The sequence below is a fragment of the Alosa pseudoharengus genome, unplaced genomic scaffold (genome assembly GCF_046254945.1).
Source record: "Alosa pseudoharengus isolate Yale_2024_CS ecotype anadromous, Long Island Sound unplaced genomic scaffold, YU_APseudo_1.1 YU_APseudo_1.1_scf_4, whole genome shotgun sequence".
Classification (NCBI taxonomy): domain Eukaryota; kingdom Metazoa; phylum Chordata; class Actinopteri; order Clupeiformes; family Clupeidae; genus Alosa; species Alosa pseudoharengus.
In genome coordinates this window covers 15,246,725-15,270,122 of record NW_027468774.1, presented here as the reverse complement: position 1 = coordinate 15,270,122, position 23,398 = coordinate 15,246,725, and the positions used below count along the sequence as shown (strand labels likewise).

The 23,398-nt window shown below is 44.4% G+C and overlaps 1 protein-coding gene across 1 annotated transcript in view; it reads left to right on the top strand.

Annotated features, from left to right (window-relative positions):
• Window positions 1-17,056, top strand: part of LOC143101771 (inactive phospholipase C-like protein 2) — a 65,423-nt gene extending 48,367 nt beyond the window's left edge. Inside the window, exons 5-6 of the mRNA XM_076264969.1 lie at window positions 6,643-6,752; window positions 14,913-17,056. Of these exons, the coding sequence (XP_076121084.1) occupies window positions 6,643-6,752; window positions 14,913-15,194 (392 nt within the window). The 3' untranslated portion in view covers window positions 15,195-17,056. The remainder of the gene's footprint in view (window positions 1-6,642; window positions 6,753-14,912) is intronic.
• The last annotated feature ends 6,342 nt before the right edge of the window (window positions 17,057-23,398 follow it).

Genomic DNA, 23,398 nt, shown 5'->3' with positions numbered 1-23,398 from the left:
CAAAGCGTCCTAAAGTCACCATCCGCTGGCCCACTCTCTCACCGCAGGCAGTCTCCTTCTCCAGGACGTGTTTGTGCTCCTCTGTAGCAGATGCAACATCCCCAATGTCTCGCCTTCTTCCCTCCTTTCCGCTCCCATCTCCTCTCCGACTTTCTCATTCCACCCAGAGCCTAGCCTGGGTTTGTGTTCGTCTTTGTGAACACACACACACACACATTTCTCAGAAGGAGTCACAACAACTTTGTTATGGGCAGGAAGCATCTGCCTCAATCATCTGAATTATTTTCCAATGTAAACTCAAAGTGTAATTCAATCAAGCCTTATAGTTGGCATAAAATCAGCTGACATTGTTTTGAGGACATATTTCTGTCATTGTTATGCATGTGCAGTATGAAAAGAATGTTGGAACCTCCCCCAAACAAATGAGTAATTGAGGTTGTCCGATGGACTTGAGACATGTTAAACAGCTCATAGACAAGATATGTTTTCATGACTTACGAGAAATGGTACCAGGCTGCCAGAGCCAACATGGCTGACCAGAGCCAGATGGCAGACCAGAGCCAACATGGCTGACCAGAGCCACATGGCAGACCAGAGCCAACATGGCTGACCAGAGCCAACATGGCTGACCAGAGCCAGATGGCAGACTAAAACAACATGCATAGCCTAGCTGTGTTATTAACTGCTAATAAGCACTGTGTGATGGAAGATGGCTAGTATTGAAGACTGTAAACTGACTAGTTCACAAAAATATTACATATTACTCTTTGAAGCCTGCAAACAAACACACACACACACACAAACAGTTTCTATCTCTCTTTCTCTATCTCAATAGGTCATACCCCTACCAAGCTGTTCACATGCATAATTAAGGACTCACACACTCAGACACCTCAGAGTCAACTGAGCACAGCAGGTCTTTGTCACAGACTCAGACTCTTGACACAGACTGACATCAACAGGCGGGTTTTAATTTGAAAGGTAGCTCGGACACAGAAGTACCAAAACACAGAAGATCCCAGGGCAAAAGGCAAAACAAGCAGTGTCCAAACATCCAGGGACATCAAAACTCAGGAGAATACTAAGCAAAACTGATAACTAAACACAGGAGGCCAAAGCTCAGAAGATTAAAGAACTTAGCTCAAACTGGAGAAAGCCGATGGAGTTCACAACAACAATGTGTAGGTACTAACACACTACAGCGTCCGTATGTCAGGTAAAGACGAGGTCAGACAAAGACTGGGGACTGGAGCAGGCTTTTAAAGGTGGCTTAACAAGCTCAAAACCATGAACAGGTGAGGAGGACTAATAGGCTAATAGATTGAGAGCGATGATATTGATTGAGTGGAGGGTGAGAAGGGGGCGTGGCTGAGGGAGAGCCCAGTGCCGGTGTGACAGTCTTAAAGTTATTATCTTATGTCCACCTTACACCAAACAACTTTGACAAGATTTGGGAAAGATTCTTGAAAGATTGTAGTCCTTTAACTACTGCCCCCCATTCAAACTTTACTCGAAAGACTCCAATCTTTCAAGAATCTTTCCCAAATCTTGTCAAAGTTGTTTGGTGTAAGGAGGCCATTATTTAAAAAACAGGATACCGGTAATTTAGTTCAAATGTAATGTGCTCATTGTATTAGCATGTACAGTATCTATTACGTATGGTCAATCTGAATGTGTGTGAATGTTAAATTCCTTGTGGACTTGTAGGTGAGAAAAAGAGAGGGAAAATGAGAGGACCAGAGGAAGAGAACGGACATGTTTGTGCTTGTGTCCTTGATTAGCAGGAGAGAGGGCATGCAGGGAACACTCAAACAAGCTCACACACGTACACACACACACACACACACACACACAGATATAAGTTAGTAAAGTAAGTAAACATTTATTTATAGAGCACATTTTCTTGCACAAAAGGCTGCTTGAAGCCCCTATCCAGAGTAATGCTGGTGACAGCAGCCTGCAAGCATAGCATTGCAGCGGCAGCTCGGTGGATATCTGGTTCTGGTAGCGTTAGTTGCGGCAGGTGTTTTGGGTCGGCCTCCCAGTCTTTCAGAGTGATCTCTCTGACCAGGCGCTGCCAGCTTTCACATCAGCAGTTCTTCAGGAAGGTAATTTTAACATTAACGTAACATTAGGGCAAAAAGCAGTGAAAATAACACTGATATTATGTGATGAAGTATGACAACTATAAAAATAGAATGAAACATAACATAAAACATAAATTACGAAAAAAGCACCTGTAACCTAGCAACCCGAAATAAAATACATTCAGATCAAATGAAATGAAACAAATACATACACACATACACAAACACACATCATAAAAAAACATGGTTACTAAAAACCTGTAGGCCCTGGATGCCAGTGGGTGGAGATGACAGTGTAGGAGTGAGAGCGGATGAACGAGTGAGCTTCTGAGCGAGAGCTGAACGGAGAAGAGAAGAGCAGGAGCACTCTGTCAGCGGCGCAAGAGCAGAGCAGAGCAGAGCTCCAAGGTGCTGGAATGCTCTTTCATGGAGACACAGGATAGCAGTAAATAAACAAGCCCAGGCAGCTCTGACATTCTCCCTGCATCTCTCTAACCCCCCCTCTCTCTAACTGTCTATCTGTCTGTCTGCTGTATATATCTGCCTATCCTTTCCTCTCTCTCTCTAACTGTCTATCCGTCTGTCTGTCTGCTGTATATATCTGCCTATCCTTTCCTCTCTCTCTCTCTCTGTCTATCTATCTGTCTGTCTACTGTATATATCTGCCTATCTTTTTCTCTTTCTCTCTCTAAATGTCTATCTGTCTATCTGTCTGCTGTATATATCTTCCTATCCCTCTCTCTCTCTCTCTCTCTCTCTCTCTCTATCTGTCTGTCTACTGTATCTGCCTATCCTGTCCTTCCTCTTTCTCTCTTACAGTATATATTTCTTTATCCTTCCGTCTCATTCTCAACCCTCTCTGCTGTGTTTCTGGCTTCCTCTAACTCTCTGTCTCTCTGTGGTAAGTTACAGTTTTTCTCAGTCGCTTTGGTGCTTTTCTCACATCACTATTAACATTTGCACAGCAGTTAGTGCATTTCTCAAAACAATTAGTGCAAACTGCAAAACCTAGGGGATAACCTGCAAAAGCACGTCACTTGCTCAATATGGATAGTGCATTCCTCAAAAGCAAGTATTTATGTCAATGAAACTGCCAGTGTCATCAAAATGAGAAGTCTTGACACCATTGTTTATGACCAAGATAGTCAAATGGCTTTGTCATGTTTTCATTATGGCAGTTAATTCTCTCAGTGTTTTCCCATCCAAAAAAGGTCAGAACTCGGTGACACTACCTGAACATGCTCAAGACAGCACTATACAGTAGCCTACTTGTACACCCATTTGAAAACTACAGTAAAGTTAGAAATTGCTGTAGTTAGGAGAGTGAGTACAAGACACTGAATATGTACGTTTCACATTTTTACTGTGCTCTTTGCAATTCTACAGCATTGTGACAGAATTTGATAACTAGTTCACCAATTTTGTATGTAATGACTCAAGCAATGAAATGAAGACTATCAGTTTTATTGGGAACGACTATTCAGCATCCATAAGTATAGTTCATTTTGACTGACATGACAAAGCAACTGATACATGTTCAACAGCATTTGCAATTTGTTCAGAGGAAGGAGAAATTGCTACTATGATGTGCACAAATAACTAAATGTTGTGGAGGTTGAACTAATAGTTATGAGAATTTTCATTCTGATCTGAGAAAAACACCAAAGCGACTGAGAAAAACTGTAATGGTGGAATCATTTCCATCTTGTCTTATTGGACCTTTTTGTTGTACCCTTTCATCTCCTCTCTCTTTCTCTGTTTTTCCTTCTATTGTGGATTTGATCTGGAATTGAAGCCTCTTATGCTTGCTTAAGATCCTCTATGTGTGTGTGTGTATATATATGTGTGTGTGTGTGTGTGTGTGTGTGTGTGTGTCTGTGCCCTCTTATTGGGTTCATCTTTCTGTCTTTGTGCTTCTCTTTCTCTCTCTCTTTTCTTCTCTCTATCCCCTGTTCTCTTTCTCTGTGTGTCTGAATCATCTGTTAACTACTGCCCTGAGAGACTATACAAACACACAAACACACACACACACACACACACACACACACACACACACACAATCACCCACTCTCATTTCACACTCACAAACATAAACACACACACACACACACACACACACACAGACACACACACAAACTGCAGAGTGGATGCAGTGAACAGTTCAGACAACTTGACAGGTCAAACACAGAGGTGCAAGATGGAATCTGTCTCATCATCCTTTCTATATACCTTCTTCCTGCTACCTCTATCTGTCTTTCTTTCTTTCTTTCTCTCTTCCTTTCTTTCTCTGTCTGTCTTGTCCTCCTCTTCTCTGTTTATTGTGTGTGTGTGTGTGTGTGTGTGTGTGTGTGTGTGTGTGTGTGTGTGTGTATGTGTGTGTGTGTGTGTGTCTTTGCCTGCTGTGTATATTAGCTGTAGCAGCAGAGAGCCCTTCTATGCCAATAAATTCTTCATCCATGCAAATAGTTGAAGTGATAGTTGAGTCTAAAAGTGTTTGTGTGTGTGTGTGTCTGTCTGTCTGCGTGTGAGTGTGTGTGTGTGTGTGTTTGTTCGCGTGTGTCTGCGTGTGTGTGGTGTGTGCATGTAAGTCACTGAGGGTACAAAATGAGAGAGAGGTGTCATTCTCTTTCTATTCAATTTCTACATCAGATTGATGGCAGTGTTGTTAGGCCAGCACCTATAATAACTTTGGAGACGCATTACTCAGCTGTGCCTCAGCAGGGAGATGACTCGGACATGTTGTTTTAGCCCCTGGACAAAGCTGCGTGGACATTGTCTTGCATTTAATTGATGGTGAAGGACACTTGGTGTCGGAGAGGCTGCCCGTGTTTATGTAATACCAGATCAATCACAGCGGGTCTAATGACCCCCTTCCACAGACACACACACACACACACACACGCACAGACACACGCCCCTGTCATTTTGCAGTCCATCGTGACACCTGCCATTACATGCTAATGTGTCACATCCCAATCCCAAATTAACCCGTCTCAAACGAAGCCACCGACGTCAGCCATCGCCATGGAGACTGCAGCCGTCTCCCTGGATGAATTATCCTATAGTGATTTGTCATTAAAAGCATAGAACCAAGACACCAACATACTTGCACATACACACACACAGACACACATACACACTCCGGTCATCACTGTACTATCACTGCACCATTCTCCATCCAATGTTGATTACCTGCAAATAACACCTTTCATGCTCAAATCAGTTACAGTCAAATATGTAATTTCACATAGATAGTTTTCTCTCTATTTCTATCTTTCTCTTTCTGTGTGTGTGTGTGTGTGTGTGTGTGTGTGTGTGTGTGTGTGTGTGTGTGCATGCAATGATCCATGTGTATTGCCAAGATGTCGCTGAGTGTCTCTCTCTTGGCCCTTGTTTGTGTGTTAGTCTACTGGGATCAGTGTGTGTGTGTGTGTGCGTGTCCGTGCGTGTGTGTGCGTGTCCGTGCGTGTGTGTGTGTGTGTGTTTTTGAAGATGTGTTGGTGAGGCCTGGTGTGAAGTGCCTGTTTGCTGCCTCCACTGTGTTAGCGCTGGTAGAGCCTGCAGCAGCCTGCCCAGTAGAATACCCACTGGGCCCATTGCAAGGTGGCACAGAGGAGGCAGGAGATGGAGGAGAGGAGAGAAGAGGGGAGGTGAGGGGAGGGAAGGAGAGGAAAATGAAGAGGGGAGGGGAGGACAGATAGAAAGCGGGAGAGGATAGGGAGGTGGAGGGAACCAAAGAGAAGGGAAAAGAGGAGAAGAGAACCTAGAGGGTTGAGGATAGAGGGATAGAGAGAGGAGGGGAGTGTAGAGAGACAAAGAGAGGCTGAGGGAGGCCTCTCTGTCCCTCTTGGCACAGGTCTCAGAGGGCTGGAGAAAGTGGGACAGGTGCCACAGGAGAGTGGGGGGTGTTGTGGCTGAGCAGGTGTCTTAGATACCCCGCTTCACTGTCCTAGCACATGGGGTAGTAGATCTGTGTGTGTGTAGAAAAGATGCAAGCATTTGTTTATTTAATATGTGTCCATATAATGACTAGTTGTAGCATGTTTAGTTGTGGTAGGAATAAGCATATTTTTTAAAGGGGGTGGTTTTTGTGTATGGTGGGGGCATTCTCTATTATGGTATGTGCTCCCTAATCTGCTCCCTAATGCTCCCTAATGTGCTCCCTAATAATGAGACTCATTAAGAATGCGTGCGTCCTCCTCGCAATGCTTCCAACAGATGCTGCTCATCGTGTCCTCTGTAATGAGCCTTGAGAACTAGAGCAGCTCAGATGGTCTGTCATGGTCATTCCCTGAACACACACCTCACCACACCGTGTGCACTGAATGTCACTGAGAGACTGTCTGTCTGTCGCTCTGTCTGTCTGTCTGTCTGTCTGTCGCTCTGTCTGTCTGTCTTTCTCTTGTTCTTTCTGTCCTCCCTTTTTTCTTTCTTATCCTTTTTCCTTTTCACTCTGTGTCTTTCTCTGTGCCTTCTTCTGACAGTATATATAAATGCGAATAAACTGTTTGTGAAGCCCATTGGGTAATGGAGCTTTCTTCATTACTGCCCACAGGGCTAGACTTCCATGAGGACCTCCATCGCATCGGTGCCAAGGAGGGCCTGAAGGGCAGGAAGCTACAGAAGGCCATGGAGAGCTATGCCTGGAATATCACCGTGCTCAAGGTACACATATACTGTTTATTCCATCATATTATCCATAAATATAGTGTATAGTCCTACTATAACATAGTACATATACCACTCTAACATCATTAAGGTATGTATACTGTGTATACCATCCTTGGTCTCTCGACCTACACATATATGCACTGAGCAGCAGGATGAGTTCTTTTCTCTGGGGAACTTTTGGTTCCTGCAGTGAACAGAGAACTTTGAAGGTGTTTGTCGCTGTGGTTCAGCTGCTACACCAAAGGCACAGTAACACGGAGAGACTCGAAGAGCTTCCTTCTGTATTTCAATTACAGGTGCACAGAGGCACAGTCTGAAATGGAATTGTGTACGCCACGGCAGCAGACACAGACAGTAGCGGGAGATGTCCCTCTATGTAGCCAGGCAGAGGAGGATGTTGTGTGTCTGAGCTGCATAATAATAATAATAATAATAATAATAATAATAATAATAATAATAATAATAATACATTTAATTTAGAAAAGCACCTTTCAAGGTACCCAAGGACACTGTATGAACCTGCACCTCAGCACTGCACCCCAGATACTGCAGTGGCTTTATTCTGTGAGGGAAGATGGCTGTTGGCGGCCCGGCTTTAACCAGACAATCCACCTCTCGCCTCCACGGCCACGCGGCCAGACCCCTTTGTCTTCCGTAAAGTGGCTTACACCACGGTGTAAGCGTAGTGCAGTCAAGTGGAGTGGTGTGGAGGTTTTTTTCCGTTGGCGTTATCCTGGCACACTCGTCGTCTCGTCGTCCTCGCGACCTTGGCGCCGCGCGTGCTCACCAGACGACCGCCGCCGCCGCTCCTCTCCTGCCTCAGCCGTGTGCGCTGGCCGTCACGACCAGCAGGCTCCGGTGCGCAGGTGGAGGAGAGAGGAGGCGCAGCTGGCGGAGCCGAGAGGGGAGGGGGGGAGGGGTTGGAGGAGGAGGAGAGGGGTGGGGGGGGAGTGAGAGACGAGGCCGCCGGCGGTAGCAAGAAAATAAATAAAGTGGCGCCCCTCCCCTCTCATCCCCCCTGCCTCTTCTCCGTAATTAACGGGGGCCTGATTGTTAATTACATCGTTAGGAGGCATTATTCAGAGACTCGATTGCACAACAGAAAATGCCAGCTTTGGCGTGATGGTGCACTCTCTCGGCAGTCCCTCATCACGCTCGCTTCCTGTCACGCTCTCTTTCGTCCCCACGCACGCACACACACACACACACACACGCACGCACGCACACACACGCACACACATGCACGCACACACACACACACACACACACACACGCACGCACACACACACACACACACACACACACAAACATTAATACAAATGCAAAGACGTTTTAAAACACATAAAAACATCACTACACAATCATGGACATACACACACACCTGCACCTCATCACTATTATTCTACATTTTTTTTGTCATATCAGTCTTGGTTTGCAACTTCCTTCCTTCCCCCCCCCCTCTCTCTCGCTCTTTCTCTCTCTCTCTCTCTCTCTCTCTCTCTGTATAAATGCAGTGTTGCATTGAATGTATAATAAGATGGTTTGCCTGAAGACATTTCATGCTGAAATTCACTCAGACAAGACAGTGAGGTGACAAGACAGCTGGCCCAGCTAAGTCCACAGCTCCTAGGTGCATCAAGATTGTGTACTTTTCAGATTAGGTGTGTCTGTGTGTGTATGTGTGTGTGTGTGTGTGTGTGTGTGTGTGTGTGTGTGTGTGCGCGCGCGCGTCTGTCTGTCCGTGATTGTGTAGAGATGTTATGTGTGTGTGTGTGTGTGTCCACATGCATGGGTGTGCGAAAGTAAATGTGCCGCTGTCTTAATTAATTCTTAATTCAATCGCCAGATTTAAGCACTTAAGAAGCTTAACATTGTACTGACAATGTGAGAAAGTATACACACAGGCTCACATGCATCCACACACTCATGCATACTTAGTGCATTCAGTGTCAGAGTGCATACAGTAAGCTTGCCGTCATTTTCCCCCTGTTCTCCAGTCTTAATTTTCTCGGCTCATATTAAATAGATGAGCAACACAGAGGGGCACCACAAAGCTCTCAGGCTCTGTGCAAGGCTCTGTTTACGTTTGGTTTGAGAAGGTGTCCCGGATCACGAGGATGCGAGGTGTACAGCCATGGATATCGCTGACCACTTCAGATTTCATCATCACGTACATCACTTCCACTAGAGGTCTCCTTGTCGGGGACGCATCAGGACATATTAATGTTTATAGTATGTGGTCAAATGCATCCTCAACCACCTCAGCAAGTGGTTTGAGTGATTGGATCACAACGTGTCTTGGTGGTCATTTCCGTCGGTGTGTGGCGCTGTCTACTTTGATCGATCATCCAGTCATCCAAAAAGGATTCTAAAACCAAGTGTAAAAAGGATCTGGCTTGGACCTCATGCTCCATTCACACCTCCAATGTAGAGGCGTTGCCACAGCAGGTAGAGCCTATTCTATTGGCCGTACCTACCCAGCACCACCCACCATCCCCACCCACCACCTCTACAGTGGGCTTAACACATGGCAATGCCTACACATGCCTACACACTACGCACTCAACTGAACCCACTACTGAACCCACTACTTTCTACACCAGCACAGCCACAAAAGCAGTGCAACGTTCCATGTTCCAGTCATTCCATGTTCCAATTCTTCCACAATGACTTTCACTTGGTCCACTGACCCCAAAGCCTCCTTTAGCTCTCCAACCAGACCCCCCCCCCCCCCACACACACACACACACACACTCCCCCACACCACCTCGACACACACGTACAGTACACGCACACACACAGGCAGAGCTACATCTGCCTCAAACATAGGAAGCTCATCGCCCCACGCCACTCCTCAGGGGAAGGGAAGACCTTCATTCCACCCACCCCCATCCACTTACCCGCCCCAGCAGCCCCAGATAGAGTGAGTCCACTGCTGGACACAACTCTCCCATAGAAGCCCTACTTCTGCTCCGTCCTCTGGCCCAGTTGTGGAGGTGGGACTCAGGCAGGACAGGCGCAGAGAGGCATGCGGATAGAAGGAGAGAGAGAGGGAAGAGGGAGAGAGAGAGAGAGAGAGAGAGAGGCCGTTGGCTACAGTTACTCCACTTAAAACAGAGCTGGGACTGAAAGGACTTTAAAAAGTGATGAACCTTTTTCAAGGTTATCCTTGCCATCTAAGAAAAGGTTTAGTGCGAACTAGAGGTTGGCCCAGGGTCAGAAAGTAAAAGCGTTACCAGGTCGTTTACTCCATTTGCCCACTCAGCAGGCTGACCTAGCTTAAACACACTTGCACTGTTACAGGAATTTCTGTATTGGCAACACAGGAGAAAAAAATGGATGGTCAACTATATACGCATACGTTCAGGAGATTTATACTTCGTGAACTTGCATCAGTGAAGTTTTGTGTCAGACTCATAGGACTACATGGGTCATGCATAAAGTAGCTGCAAATGAAAGATTACTGTGTTAAGAATCTCTTAACCACCATCTCCACCATTTTCCCTTAGTTACGGATATACTGGCAAAGCTGTTGTATTTTATCACAAGCATGAACAATCTCGCCTTTTGTGACAACAAACAGTCTGGCACTATCTAGATTGATTGTTGTTGAGACAGTAATCTTGATTGGTAATGCATAGTGGTGTGGTTTAACACACTGATATGTAATCAGGTTCCTGTGAATGTAACCACATTGACTTCTCACCAACATTTCTGCGAGTTCCAGGAACTTTGTCTCCGTGTCCTCCGTGTGTTCCGTGTCCTCCGTGTGTTCCGTGTCCTCCGTGTGTTCCGTGTCCTCCGTGTGTTCCTGGCGGTTCTGGTTCTCAGAGGCCCTGGTTCAACGTCATCAACAGCCCTCGTGATTAATTCATGGGATTTAAAGTGTATCATTTATTTATATCTGAAGGCACGTTTGCTCGGCACTGCACCGCTGCTATTCAGGTCGAGCGATCGCACAGGGGAGCTGAGGTACTGCAGTATACCTACACACACACACACACACACACACACACACACACACACACACAAAACAACGCAACACAATGGCCCCCTATGAAGCGCACGATCAAGGCGGCTGGATTGTGTGTGGTGTGTGTGTGTGAGCAGCAACATGACAGAGTTTGTGTGTGAGTGTTGTGTTGTGTTGTGGTGTGGTGTGGTGTGGTGTGATGTGTTTTGGTGTGTATGGGTGGATGTGTACTTCAGAGGGGACAGGCATGCGTGGGTGGACTGTGTTGGACGCACGCGTGAGTGTGTGTGTGTGTGTGTGTGTGTGTGTGCGTGTATGAGTGTGTGTGTCGGTGTGTGTGTGTGTGTGAGTGTGTGTGTGTGTCTGTGTGTGTGTGAGTGAGTGTGCACAGCATGTGTACTGGTTAGGCTCTGAGGCGCCATCACAGTAATTAACCCCTCTTTTAAAATGGTTATAGAGTGACACAAACCCAATCTGGTTTACACACACACCACAAACACACACCACAAACACACACACACACACACACACACACACACACCAGACACCCACCCACACACTTCTCTCCCAGACACCCGCATACCACCAAATTTCACTAGCCTGAGTCGTCCCTCTTCCTCTCTCTTCTCCTTCTCTCTTTCCTCTCCTTTCATCCCCTCCCTCTCTTACTCTCGTTACTGCTCCATAAAGTGCCATGCCTGCTCTGACCACTTCCTTCTTCCTCCGTAGAGAGCGAGAGAGAGAGCAGTTGTCTCTTTTAAATGCCTGTAGCTCTCTGTCTCTCTTTCTCTGTCTCCTCTTCCTCCCACGTGTTCACACGCATTCTCTTTTGCTCTCCTGTGTAGAGCTGGTGGAGTGTGTGTATGGTAGAGCAGTAGAGACAGAGAATCAGTAGGAGGCTGACCCCTGCTGGCCTGGTAGTGGTACTGCTGTCACCTGAACTGGCTCTTTTCTTGCCCTGCACTCTCGTACTGCCTTTTGTACACAGAGATGCAGTTTATTTTTGGGGACAGGAAATATGTGCTTATGAATATCATATTACCCATGATGCAAGCACTTGTCTGGCCAGCCGTATGACGTTAGCATTAAGTCTGGAGCAGGAATAGCAATACACAATGCCAGGGGCTGGTTTCCCTGTGGTGTCGTGTAAGGTTTGTTTGGTTAAAGCGTCTGCTAACAGGTTGCGGGGTGTAAACATGGAAAGCAGTATGCTTCCCTGTGGGCAAGGAGGCTCTGGGCTAAAGATGCCTGTGAGACATCATTTTGAAGAGAAAAAAAATCCCATTGTCAGACTCAACAGTCACTGCTAGACTCATAGTTAGTTATAGGCTAGTTTAGCCAGGTGAGAGAGAAACACTTTGAGAATATCTTGCAGCAGTGGATCATACTCTCATTAGAGTATGCATGCTCTCAGAGGCCATAACGTTTGAGGTCAGGACTAGGGGTTGGTGATGTACAGTATTTAACAATATCCCTGCATGCAATACAGTGTCATGACAGTGTCAACTATCAATACTATTTCTGTTGAAAAGTTCAGTTAAAAGCTAATTTATTTACCTAACCATTCTGGTTTTCCAGAGAATCACTGCCCTCTACCTTAAAGACCAGGGTTGACCGTATGTACTTGGAAACTGACACCACAATTCAGTGAATAAACGCAAATAGAATAGAATAGAATAGAAGTATTTATTGTCCACTACTGTACAAATTCGTCTTTGGCCCCACAAACATGTAACAAACACAAGCAAGACTACACAACAGGTACAACATAAAACAGACACAAACAAAGACTACACAGCAGGTACAACATAATGCAAACACACACAAAGACTATACAGCAGGTACAACATATAGCAAGCACAAACAAGACTTCAAAGCAGGTACAACATATAGCACACACAAGCAAGTCTACACAGCATGGTACAACATATGGAGACATGGAAATGTGCAAAAGAGGTTGATGTCCATAAAAGCAGTAAATAATATAAGTTAATCAGTTTATCATAAAACTCATAGATTATATTGATTTAGCAAAATAATAGATGATGGTATAAAAGATTTCTTAAAAATGTTTCTGCTTGATGTAGGTACTCTATATCTTCTTCCTTAAGGGAGTCTTTCAAAAGTGTGATGTAGTGGATGTAAAGGACCCTGAGCTATCTGTAGGGCTTTCCTCTTAGTGTGTGTTGTGTACAGTTCCACCAGCTGCCTCTGGTGGTTCAGTATGATTTTACTGGCCATATTTATAATTTTTGTGAGTTTACTTTGCTTCTAGCCCCTAGATTCCCATACCAGCATGTGATGTTGTATGAGATGACACTTTCCAGCAGACTGGTGTAGACCATCCTCAGGACCTCTCTACTACCTTTAGGTTCCTTAAAAGAAATAATCGTTGGGTTGCCCTTTTAAAAATATGATCTGTATGTTCACTAAAATTTAGATTATGAACTAGGATAGTACCTAGATATTTAAAACTGCAGACAACCTCAACGTGTTGGCCCCCAATTGTAACTGGCTGACATGTAGGTATTCCACCCCTGGTATTGACCACAAGTTCTTTGGTCTTTGTGGGGTTTAGGACAAGAGCACTTTCCTCACACCAGGCCTCAAGGCAGTGATGTGATCAAAGTAGGCCCTCTCCAGATCCCCATTTCCCCTGACCATTAAACCAACCATTGCATCGGCATATTTAAGTAGGCTAAAATGACTATCACAGATCTGCAATTCATTTATATACATGGAAAATATACTGGGGATAGAACACAGCCTTGAGGCACTCCAGTGTTTAAAGGGAAGCTTGACAGGATTTCCCCCTCTGCTGGAGAAATTGCGCATTATGCTATTTCAAACTGTGGAAAAAGGTAACGATAAAGCACATGGATTTGTTTACAAGCTAACAAACGGTTAGCATAAGTTTGACAGAACTATGTGGATGTTAGGCTACAAGGTAAGAAACACGATTTAAAACGAGTTTCTTGTTTCTCACTTCTCTTTCCGGGACTGTAGTCTCAATGTTGCAAGGTTAGTTTTCCGCCTGGGGACGCTAGGCGCAGCGGGGAAAGTCACCATTTTTACCAGAACAGGTCATTTAACCATCAAAATGATTTCTAAACGGGTTTATTACGTTGAAATAGTTGCCAAGGTCCCCTTTAAAATTACCTCATCAGACATGGTACCCTGTAGACTCTTTGAGGACGATCAGTTAAAAAGTCCTTAATCCATAATACAAGGTGTCCATTTGTGTCAAGTTTTGATAGTCGTTTTAAAAGAATGTCAGTCTTGACCGTATTAAAAGCTGAACTAAAATCTATCCCTTCTGTATTTTTCCCTCTCAGTTATACAGGTATCGTGATGTATTGTAGATGATTGTCTTGCAATGCATTGAGCCTAGCAGAAGAATCACTGTGTCATGATACCATCATTATCATACTCAACATATTCTGAACTATGCTGTGATGCCCACCCCTAGTCGGGGCAGTTCTAGCACCAAGACTAGGACTGCTGATGACTGAATGTTATATTGATGAAGACTAGGACTGCTGATGACTGGATGTAATATTGATGAAGACTAGGACTGCTGATGACTGGATGTAATATTGATGAAGACTAGGACTGCTGATGACTGGATGTTATATTGATGAAGACTATAACTGGATGGCTGGATGGCTTCTGTGTCAGCTGTGCCATGTGGTTTTGTGAACGAGTGGTCGAGTGGCCACGAGTGGTGGCAACATCCCTGGAAAACAAACCTCTTCCTCCTCCTCTTCCTCCTCCTCTTCCTCTCCAAAGGTTAAGGTCATGTCTGATGCTAATTGGTGTCATGCCCCTTCAGTATCTCTGCGAACAGGCTGGGGCACTTTTGAAAATGATCTAATTTACACCTTCCCATTTCTTCTTCCTTTCTCCTTTCCCCTCTTTTTTTCTCCTTCTGTCTCCCTCCCTATCTCTCTCTCTCTCTCTCTCTCTCTCTCTTACTCCCTCCCTATCTCTCTCTCTCTCTCTCTCTCTCTCTCTTACTCCCTCCCTATCTCTCTCTCTCTCTCCCTCTCTCTCTTACTCCCTCCCTATCTCTCTCTCTCTCTCTCTCTCTCTCTCTTACTCCCTCCCTATCTCTCTCTCTCTCTCTCTCTCTTACTCCCTCCCTATCTCTCTCTCTCTCTCTCCCTCTCTATCTCCCTCAGGGTCAGGCTGACCTGCTGAAGCATGCCAAGAGTGAGGCAGTGGACACGCTGAGACAGATCCACTGTGCGGCCCAGTCCTGCGGCCTGGTGAAGAATGGAGCGGCGTCTACAGCCACGCCACCTGCCGCCGCCGGCGCCGCCCCCTCACCAGCCTCTCCGCTGCCCTCTCCGCTGCCCCCTCCTCCACCATCGCCCCACGTCCTGCACCTGCCGCGCCTCGCCTCTCTGCACACCATCCCCGAGAGCGAGACCCCGAATTACGACCACTCCCCAGCATACTGAACTACACCGCACACATACACATAGATACATTCTCTCTCTCTCACACACACACACACACACAGATATATACACACATACACAGTTATACAGTATGCAGACACACATACACATACATACAGTATATGCACACACAGATGTACACACACACACACATATACTGTATACAGACACACATTAATATGTGCACACAGATGTACGCACAGACACACACAGGAACAGGAGTGAGCCTCTTTCTTTGAATGCTCTCACCCTGTACTTTCCACCCCCCCCCCCCCACCCCCCGGCCCCCGCCCTCTCTCCTTCGTCCAGCTCTCTTGAAGAAGTGCGTTCTTTTTTCCCTTGTTTACTTTTAAAGCATTTCCCCTCCTGCCCCGGGTGTCATCTGCATCGTCTCATCTCACTCCTGTTTGTGGAGGAGGCAGCCATTTTGACTCTTGAGTGCAACACCAGTGGGACATGTGAACTCTCTCTCTCTCTCTCTCTCTCTCTCTCTCTCTCTCTCTCTCTCTCTCTCTCTCCAACCTCTATCTCTCTCCAACCTCTATTGCACAAAATACATTTTGGAGAGGACAGAGATGCTGAGACACTTTGCTCAAATCTGACTGTGCTTAGTCAGGAACACACTTCTCACCAACGCAAACTTTGGCACACGTATTGGAACTTTAGCTCTAGGGAAGAATCAGCAGGGAGGAAGCTGAGAGTGCAGTGTAACCTCACTGGGATGGCCTAGGATGGAGATTTAGTGGAGAGTGGTGTTAGCTCACCTATTTGTCATTTTTGCCTCTTTTTTAAAAATGTGTTTTTAATTTCACAAACCAATTTTACCCCTCTGCAGTAGGCTTGTGGGGCCCTATAAGAGGTGTGTGTGTGTGTGTGTGTGTGCGTGTGTGTGTGTGTGCGTGCGTGTGTGTGTGTGTGTGTTTGCGCGTGCGTGCGTGCATGCATGTGTGTGTGTGTGTGTGTGCACATGTTTCTAAATAAGAGAGAGTAGGAGAGTGTATATGAGAGAAAGAGATATATTGTTGTCAGTGCTCAGATAAAATCTTAAAGATGTCTTTACAAACTGGAACGCAAACTGCTATTAATTATGCATCAGGACTGGGAAGACAAACACAATTCTGGGATGTTTTAGGAGAGGGCCGTTCTAGTTCTGCTGTCCATCACAAACAAACTCAGCCGTAGTATCAACAACAGGAATGTACTGACCACCAATTTCCTCTGACCAATAAGTGATATAAAATAGACTTCCACCAGGACTAGTACATGGGCACTACTCTATTGGAACACTGTCCTTTACAAATGCTCTGCTAATAATGATTAATATGATTATTTTAATTATTACTATTATTATTGTCCTTAGATATATTAATATTCCAATTATTTTATATAAATTCACGTGAAGCAAATGCTGTCAGGAGTCCTGTCTATTGTGTGATGGTTCCTCTCAGATGGATAAATTACAGGGGAACTGACTGACTGAAGTACTGTGGTAACAGGAGTGGCACTTCTAGAAGGCTCTGGAAAGGCCTACACAAAGGTGTTGAGCACAGCCATGGCATTGGTAAAGGCTTTCTTTCTCTCGAGCAGGCTGGTTGAAGCTGCTGCTACCAGGTAACCTACTTAAAGGAGGTGTTTTTACATCAGTGGACTTCCATCATGATGTGACCATTATGCAGGCCTAAAGGTGAATGTCCCTGGCGGCCTGTTTGAGGAGCAGGGTATCGACAGGTTTGATTGATGTTCTCAAAATGTCTGTGATGTGTGTGATGATGATGTTCAAACAGTCAGTCTGTCTCTGGTCCAGGAGGAGACGTAGTCTCTTTTGTAATTAAAATACATTTGGGAGTATTCAACTGGAACAAGTGTTTTCTCCTTTTTTTTGGTTTTCTGTGTGTGTGTGTGTGTGTGTGTGTGTGTGTGTGCGTGTATGGGAGCAGTTGTAGCTCAAAGCTCAGGTATAAAGCACAGAGTTTTTGTTTGATCACAGTATAATATTAGATCTTAAAAAATGTCTGATATCCTATCTTCAGGCACAGAAAATGTCCTTGCTTTAAGCCCTGCAATAGCCTAACCTATGTGGTCCTACCAACTGCATGACAGGCCTATAGATATTGTCCTAGTGTCTCTAGTAGCCTATGCTATTTCACAAAATGTTTCAGTAATTTAGGCTACATACTTAGTTAGTTAGTTAGTCAGTTAGTGTTGGATAGGAAAATTCTTTTTATCAACTAGATAGATAGAGATAGATAGATAGATAGATAGATACTTTATAGATCCCCAAGGGGAAATTCAAGGTGCAAATAAGTAAGTCCAACAGTGCAAGAATAAAGTCTAGAGACCAGCATAAAATAAATATGGACATATAAGACAATAATGTAGACAAAGTAATATAAAAAACTATAGCAGTGCAAGAATAGGTTGAGGTTACAGCCATTGGTCAAATATTAAGTATTAAGTAAGGCCACAGTCCAGGCTGTGGGAGGGAGGGAGGGGTTGTGCATATGTGCTAATATAGCCTTTAAACAGTGTAGCAGTAAAAACAGTAGGCCAGTGGACAGTCGGTACACAAACATGGAGAAGTTGGAGAGGCAGACAGACAATGCAGAGAAGTCTATCTCTCCTTTCCTTTTAGTGAAGCATTGAACAGTTCAATGACCCTGGGGACAAATGACTTCCTCAGTCTGTCAGTTGTGCATGACAGTGAGCGAAGTCTCCAGCTGATCAAGCTCTTCTGCTTTGTTATAGTGCTGTGGAGTGGATGACAGTCATTGATCAGTTTGTTTAGGGTCCTTTTATCTGATATTGAAGTGATGCACTCCAGTTCAGCTCCCACGACAGAGCCAGCTTTCCTTACCAGCTTGTCTATTCTCCCAGCATCCCTCTTCTTTGTGCTTCCTCCCTAGCATACCACAGCAGAAGAGGACGCTGGCAACAACAGACTGGTAAAACATTCTGAGGAGATTGCTGCAGACATTGGAGGACCGCAGCCTCCTCAGGAAGTACAGCCTGCTCTGCCCTTTCTTGTAGAGTGCTTCAGTATTGGCTGACCAGTCCAGTTTATTGTCCAGGTGTAAACCCAGATACTTGTAAGTGTTTACCACCTCCACATTGACCCCATCAATGGACACTGGTAGCAGAGCGGGCTTAGACCTGCGGAAATCGACCACCATCTCCTTGGTCTTCGCAGTGTTGAGTTGAAGGTGGTTGAGTTTGCACCATTGCACAAAGTCCTCCACCAGGCTCCTGTACTCCTCCTCTTGCTCGTCCCTGATAAACCCCACAATTGCAGTATCGTCCAAAAACTTCTGCATGTGGCATGACTCAGTGGCAGAAGTCAGAGGTGTACAGGGTGAACAGGACTGAAGAGAGCACAGTTCCCTGTGGAGCTCCGGTGCTGCTGATCAGTGTCAGAGAGACAGTTCTTCAGTCTGACAAACTGTGGCTGCTCGGTCAGGTAATCTGTAGTCCAGGATACTAGGTGAGCGTCCACACCCATCTGCAAGAGCTTGTCTCCCAGTCAGAGGCGGGGTTGAATGGTGTTAAAAGCACTTGAGAAGTCAAAGAACATGATTCTCACAGCACTTTTCCACTTTTCCATTAGGAATGATATCCAGCAATGGCATATCCTACAACAGTCTTGAAACTGGAGAATGTTGACACTGGAGCTCTTGTTTAGATCAATTGTGCCCCCTAGTGGATCACTTTCCATAAATAAGGAGTCTCTCAATGAGGAATCTCTCACTCTATCTGATGCATCAGACTAATGTGAATACCTCTAGTGAATAGTAGCCTACTGCAGCACACCCTCAGAGAAATCTTTTGTTATCTGCCTATCATTTGACTATGCCTATACCCTATACACATCCCAGTACTATGAACAATACCACAATAAAGTAATCTCATTGATTAACATGCAATCTGTTAGCATGTCTGCATGTGATTGTCCGTAAATCATTTAAGACTTCTCTTACCGTCTTATGCCTTACGGTAGTGAAAAAGGTGTCTTTCATGATACATCCTAACCACAGAACACATCTACTGCACCTCCAACTTTGTTCATGTTCTATGGCCCTGTCAAAAATAGTTTGCTTTGCATAGTGCCAGGAACATGTTCTTTTTTCTGAATATAAACAGTATGGATAGCTAGAGGACCACGATGACCAATTTGTTGAATTAGAAAAGTGTGTTGCATTATGTTAATGAACTCAAATGACAGGTGCATCTCAAAATAATAGAATATCATGGAAAAGTAAAAAATGTTTCTATAATTTAAATATTTCAAGCCTCTTTGTTTTAATCTTGATGATTACAGTTTACAGCTCATGGAAATCAAAAATCCAGTATCTCAAAATATTAGAATAAAGAATTTATGAGAAATGTCGACCTGAGAAGAGCTCTAACCAGATAATTACGTCAAAAGACCGACAATGGTTTCTTGAGCGTGTAGCCTAATCTCTCAAGTCTGGGCAGGGCAATTGACTTTATATTATTACATTATATTCTATTATATTCTATTTTTTTAAAATGCACCTGTACTGTATATGGTCACAGTAGCTGCATTTAAAGTGAAGGTAACTTTAAATGCAATTTAAATGCAACATGAAATGGGATGAATTCCAACACACACACTGTGTGTGTATTTGTCTGATTACGCAAATCATTAATGTAACAGAATTCTAAAGGAATAGCAAACAGCCCCCCCCCCTGTCTCTTATTTGGAGCCCTCTATGATCCTGGCTTTGTGTCACCTTCTGTCACCTTTGAGAAATCCTTGAGGGTATTGAGTTGTTTACACACAGACCCTTAATTACTTTTGACCACCACACACACTCAGCACAACGGCATTTGCTAACAAGGTGCAGACATATGAACCACAACAATGCCAGTCCTGAGCTCTCGTGGAGTCCGGCACACAGTATCCGTGGTTACATCCACGCATGAGGTAGTTTTCCTGACAGACAAGCAGCTAATCACCCTAATGACTAAAAAAAATACTGACAATTAGATTGCAACCATTCTTCCAAGTGAGCAACACAAGCCCAAAAAGGTCAACCCCTTAGATGGCTGGACTGTGTGTCATTGTTGGTCATCACCCAATGCCCACAGACCTTTTAGTCTGGCCCTACCCATCCAGATGTGTTCAGATTGGGTTGAGATGGTATAAAATCAGGTCTGAGTTGGACATATAACCAACAAAGTATCCAGCAAGTGTCACAAGAATGAGGACTTCTGCAACGCACTGTGAAACTCTGATGTATGTCACCTCTGATAAGGTAGGCACAATAACCTAAATTCTAACATCTCCTGGAACAAGCTGGAAAATCGGTTGAACTGATTTGTAAGACATGCCTTAGCATAACCCATGCATCAAGTGTAGGACAGTTGTGCTCACTAGATTAAGTACTAAAAGTCTACATAGAGTGCTCAGTAGATTAAGTGGGCCTACTGGTGGGGCTGTTACTGGTTCTAAAACATTTTGGTAAGAATGGGTGGAGGGGGTGGGGGTCATATTAAAAGTAGCCTATCTAAAGTTCCAGTTTACGTTGTAAAATGTGTGCTTCATGTAAGTAATAGCTGCTATCTGACGTTTTGTAACTTGCCTCCATCCATACAGAGAGTTCAAATGCTTCTCTTCCTCGCGGTCCTCGTGCACCTGGCCTGTGATGCTGAGGGCGCAACCAGTTGCTGCACGCGAAAACATCGACCCTGCAGCCTTTACGAGTTGCTGTGCCGACGGGGAGACGGTAACGGCACAGTGCAAGGCGTTCGCTTCCCAGGTAACGCAGCTGCGGGAATTTTGACGCTCGGAAAACGAAGGACAGGTGAGCGTCGCCTTCAAAATCGACTACAACAACTCCTGCATGGCTCGCGGAACCAGGCGGCCGGAATACTGACCATGGGGAAACGATTGGAAAGCAGTGAAAGCGACGGAATCTTTCAGGAAATGCATGACACCTCTACGACTGGCTCGGAGCAACTTAGAATTTGGACTCAACCAACTAAGAATAATGAGGTTGTAATGTGACAGTTATCATGCACGTTAATATTGTGTTAATTAATTGTGTAGACGAGTATTAAACGACCTGAATGAATTCTGATGTTTTCATTATCGTCTACATTTATGTTGAAATGAGCATCATCCCAACTACTTGTATGGTGAAGTTATGGCCACTAGATGGCAGATTTGTGTACATTTTTGTACATAAATCATGCCTCATGTTTAACTTAGCTAATGTAAAAAAGTTAATATAGCGCACCAAACAGGTGAATAAACTAAACGTTTCTGAGCTGAAAATCGTGTCATATCATAGGCTACATGTTATTTCAGCCACTGGATCTATGAATGTACCATTCAGAGGTTAAACTAAGATTTGTTATGTGGCAGAGCTGTCCAAACTGGGATGGTCACTGGGTAGCCTATATTTCTATCATAGGGCGATAAAATATTATTTTCATGGCGGTCTACTTTTGAAGTCCTCTCCCTGTAGTTTTCTGGTTATTTGCATTACATTTCATGTCATGTAAACTGTACCTCTGAAACTTCAAACCTAAGTTAAATAGATTTATGAGTATAGATCAGCATGTCTAAGCAACATTCGTAACTGAGGCCAAATAATCTTGAGTAAATGAAATAAAGCCTTGTTCTTGTATACATCAAGATTACACCAACAGTTTATGATATAGCTATAAAAATGGTTCATATTACCTAGACAAACTGAGTTGCTCTGATATTACTTCTCAAACCACAGTAGCCTAGGCTATGCTTGATTTCAATATGTGCTGACTTGCTTATTTGAACAAAAGCGTCAAATATCTTAATTCAACAGGTATGTTTAATAGCCTATAATTGAAACATTGTTTAAGGAGAATGAAAATGTAGGATGTAGCTTCAACCCACTGACAGAAAAAAAAGAAAACCCTGTGAAACTTGTAATGTTCGCAAGTTCTCGACTCAATATGTTATCTACAGCTAAAAACAAACTGCGAAAACCTGTTTTTACTTTGAATTATTATTAATAAAAAAGTGTATTGCCGAAGATATGCAAGAATGACTGGCTCAGACACAGTCCTGAGCCCTGGACAGCCCTAGACCCAATAACCCCTGGTACCATTAATAATTTAGGCATTGTGCACACTCAACAATTCACAGAGTAGCATTATAACCACATTAATTGTAGCCTATATCTCTCATTGCTTGCCAAATATATCTGCATTGCCACAAGTCTCGGGTTGCCACACCCACAATGAGTTGTCCCTCATAATTAGATGTTGACATACAAGCAACCAATTCATCTTTCATGAGGTCTTTAGGTAGAACAGTTTGTGAAAGCATAAATGAAGTTCATTCATTTCTAATTATTATAGAAGTTATATTATGTGTGTGCTTTAGGTACAGTATAGCACAAGTGTGTGAGTCCTTGATTATGCATGTGAACAGCTTGATAGGGGAGCACTGGGGGGGGGGGGGGGGGGGGGGGCAATTAGGTGGGAGGAGACAAAATGTTAGAGTTAATGATCTGTCTTTGATAACATGACCTATACTGAGAGAGAAAAAGAGAGAGAGAGGCTGTGTGTGTGTGTGTGTGAGAGAGAGAGAGAGCGAGAGAGAGAGAGAGGAATCAGAGGGGACAGATGTGAATTATAAGAAAATCAGGTGGGGGATCAGTAATTTCACAGAGAGAAAAAGACTATAAATTGGAAGCGCTTCTTGAAGGACCCAACCCCCTGCACAGAGAGAGGAGATAATAATCATGAGAGAGGAGGGAGGGAGGCAGATGGTGAGTAAAGGTGGGCTGAACTGAGCTGACAGCACTTCATGGGAGTCAGAGATTGGTGGAGAGGGACTGCACAGCATCTGATAGAAGGAGAGCATCTGATAGAACCACATATCCATCTGAACAGAGGACATTGATTCACTCTCTCACCCTGAGGAGCTTCACAGGAAGGAAACACTGTGGAGATGAACAGTGTATCAAGGATGGCTGTAAGCAAATGCAAGAATAAAAACTGGTGAAAGAAAGGACTTATTGAAAGACAAAGAGAAAGAGCTTCATACACAGTTGAGATGAATATTCAACAGTTTACTGGAAGCACAGCGGTCTTCTCCGGAGCCATGTGGAGAAACTAAGCGTCTTCTGGGAAGACCACAGACCTCCCTTCTGGAGCGTCAGCAGTGTAGAGGAGTGAACAGGAGAGGAGAGGAG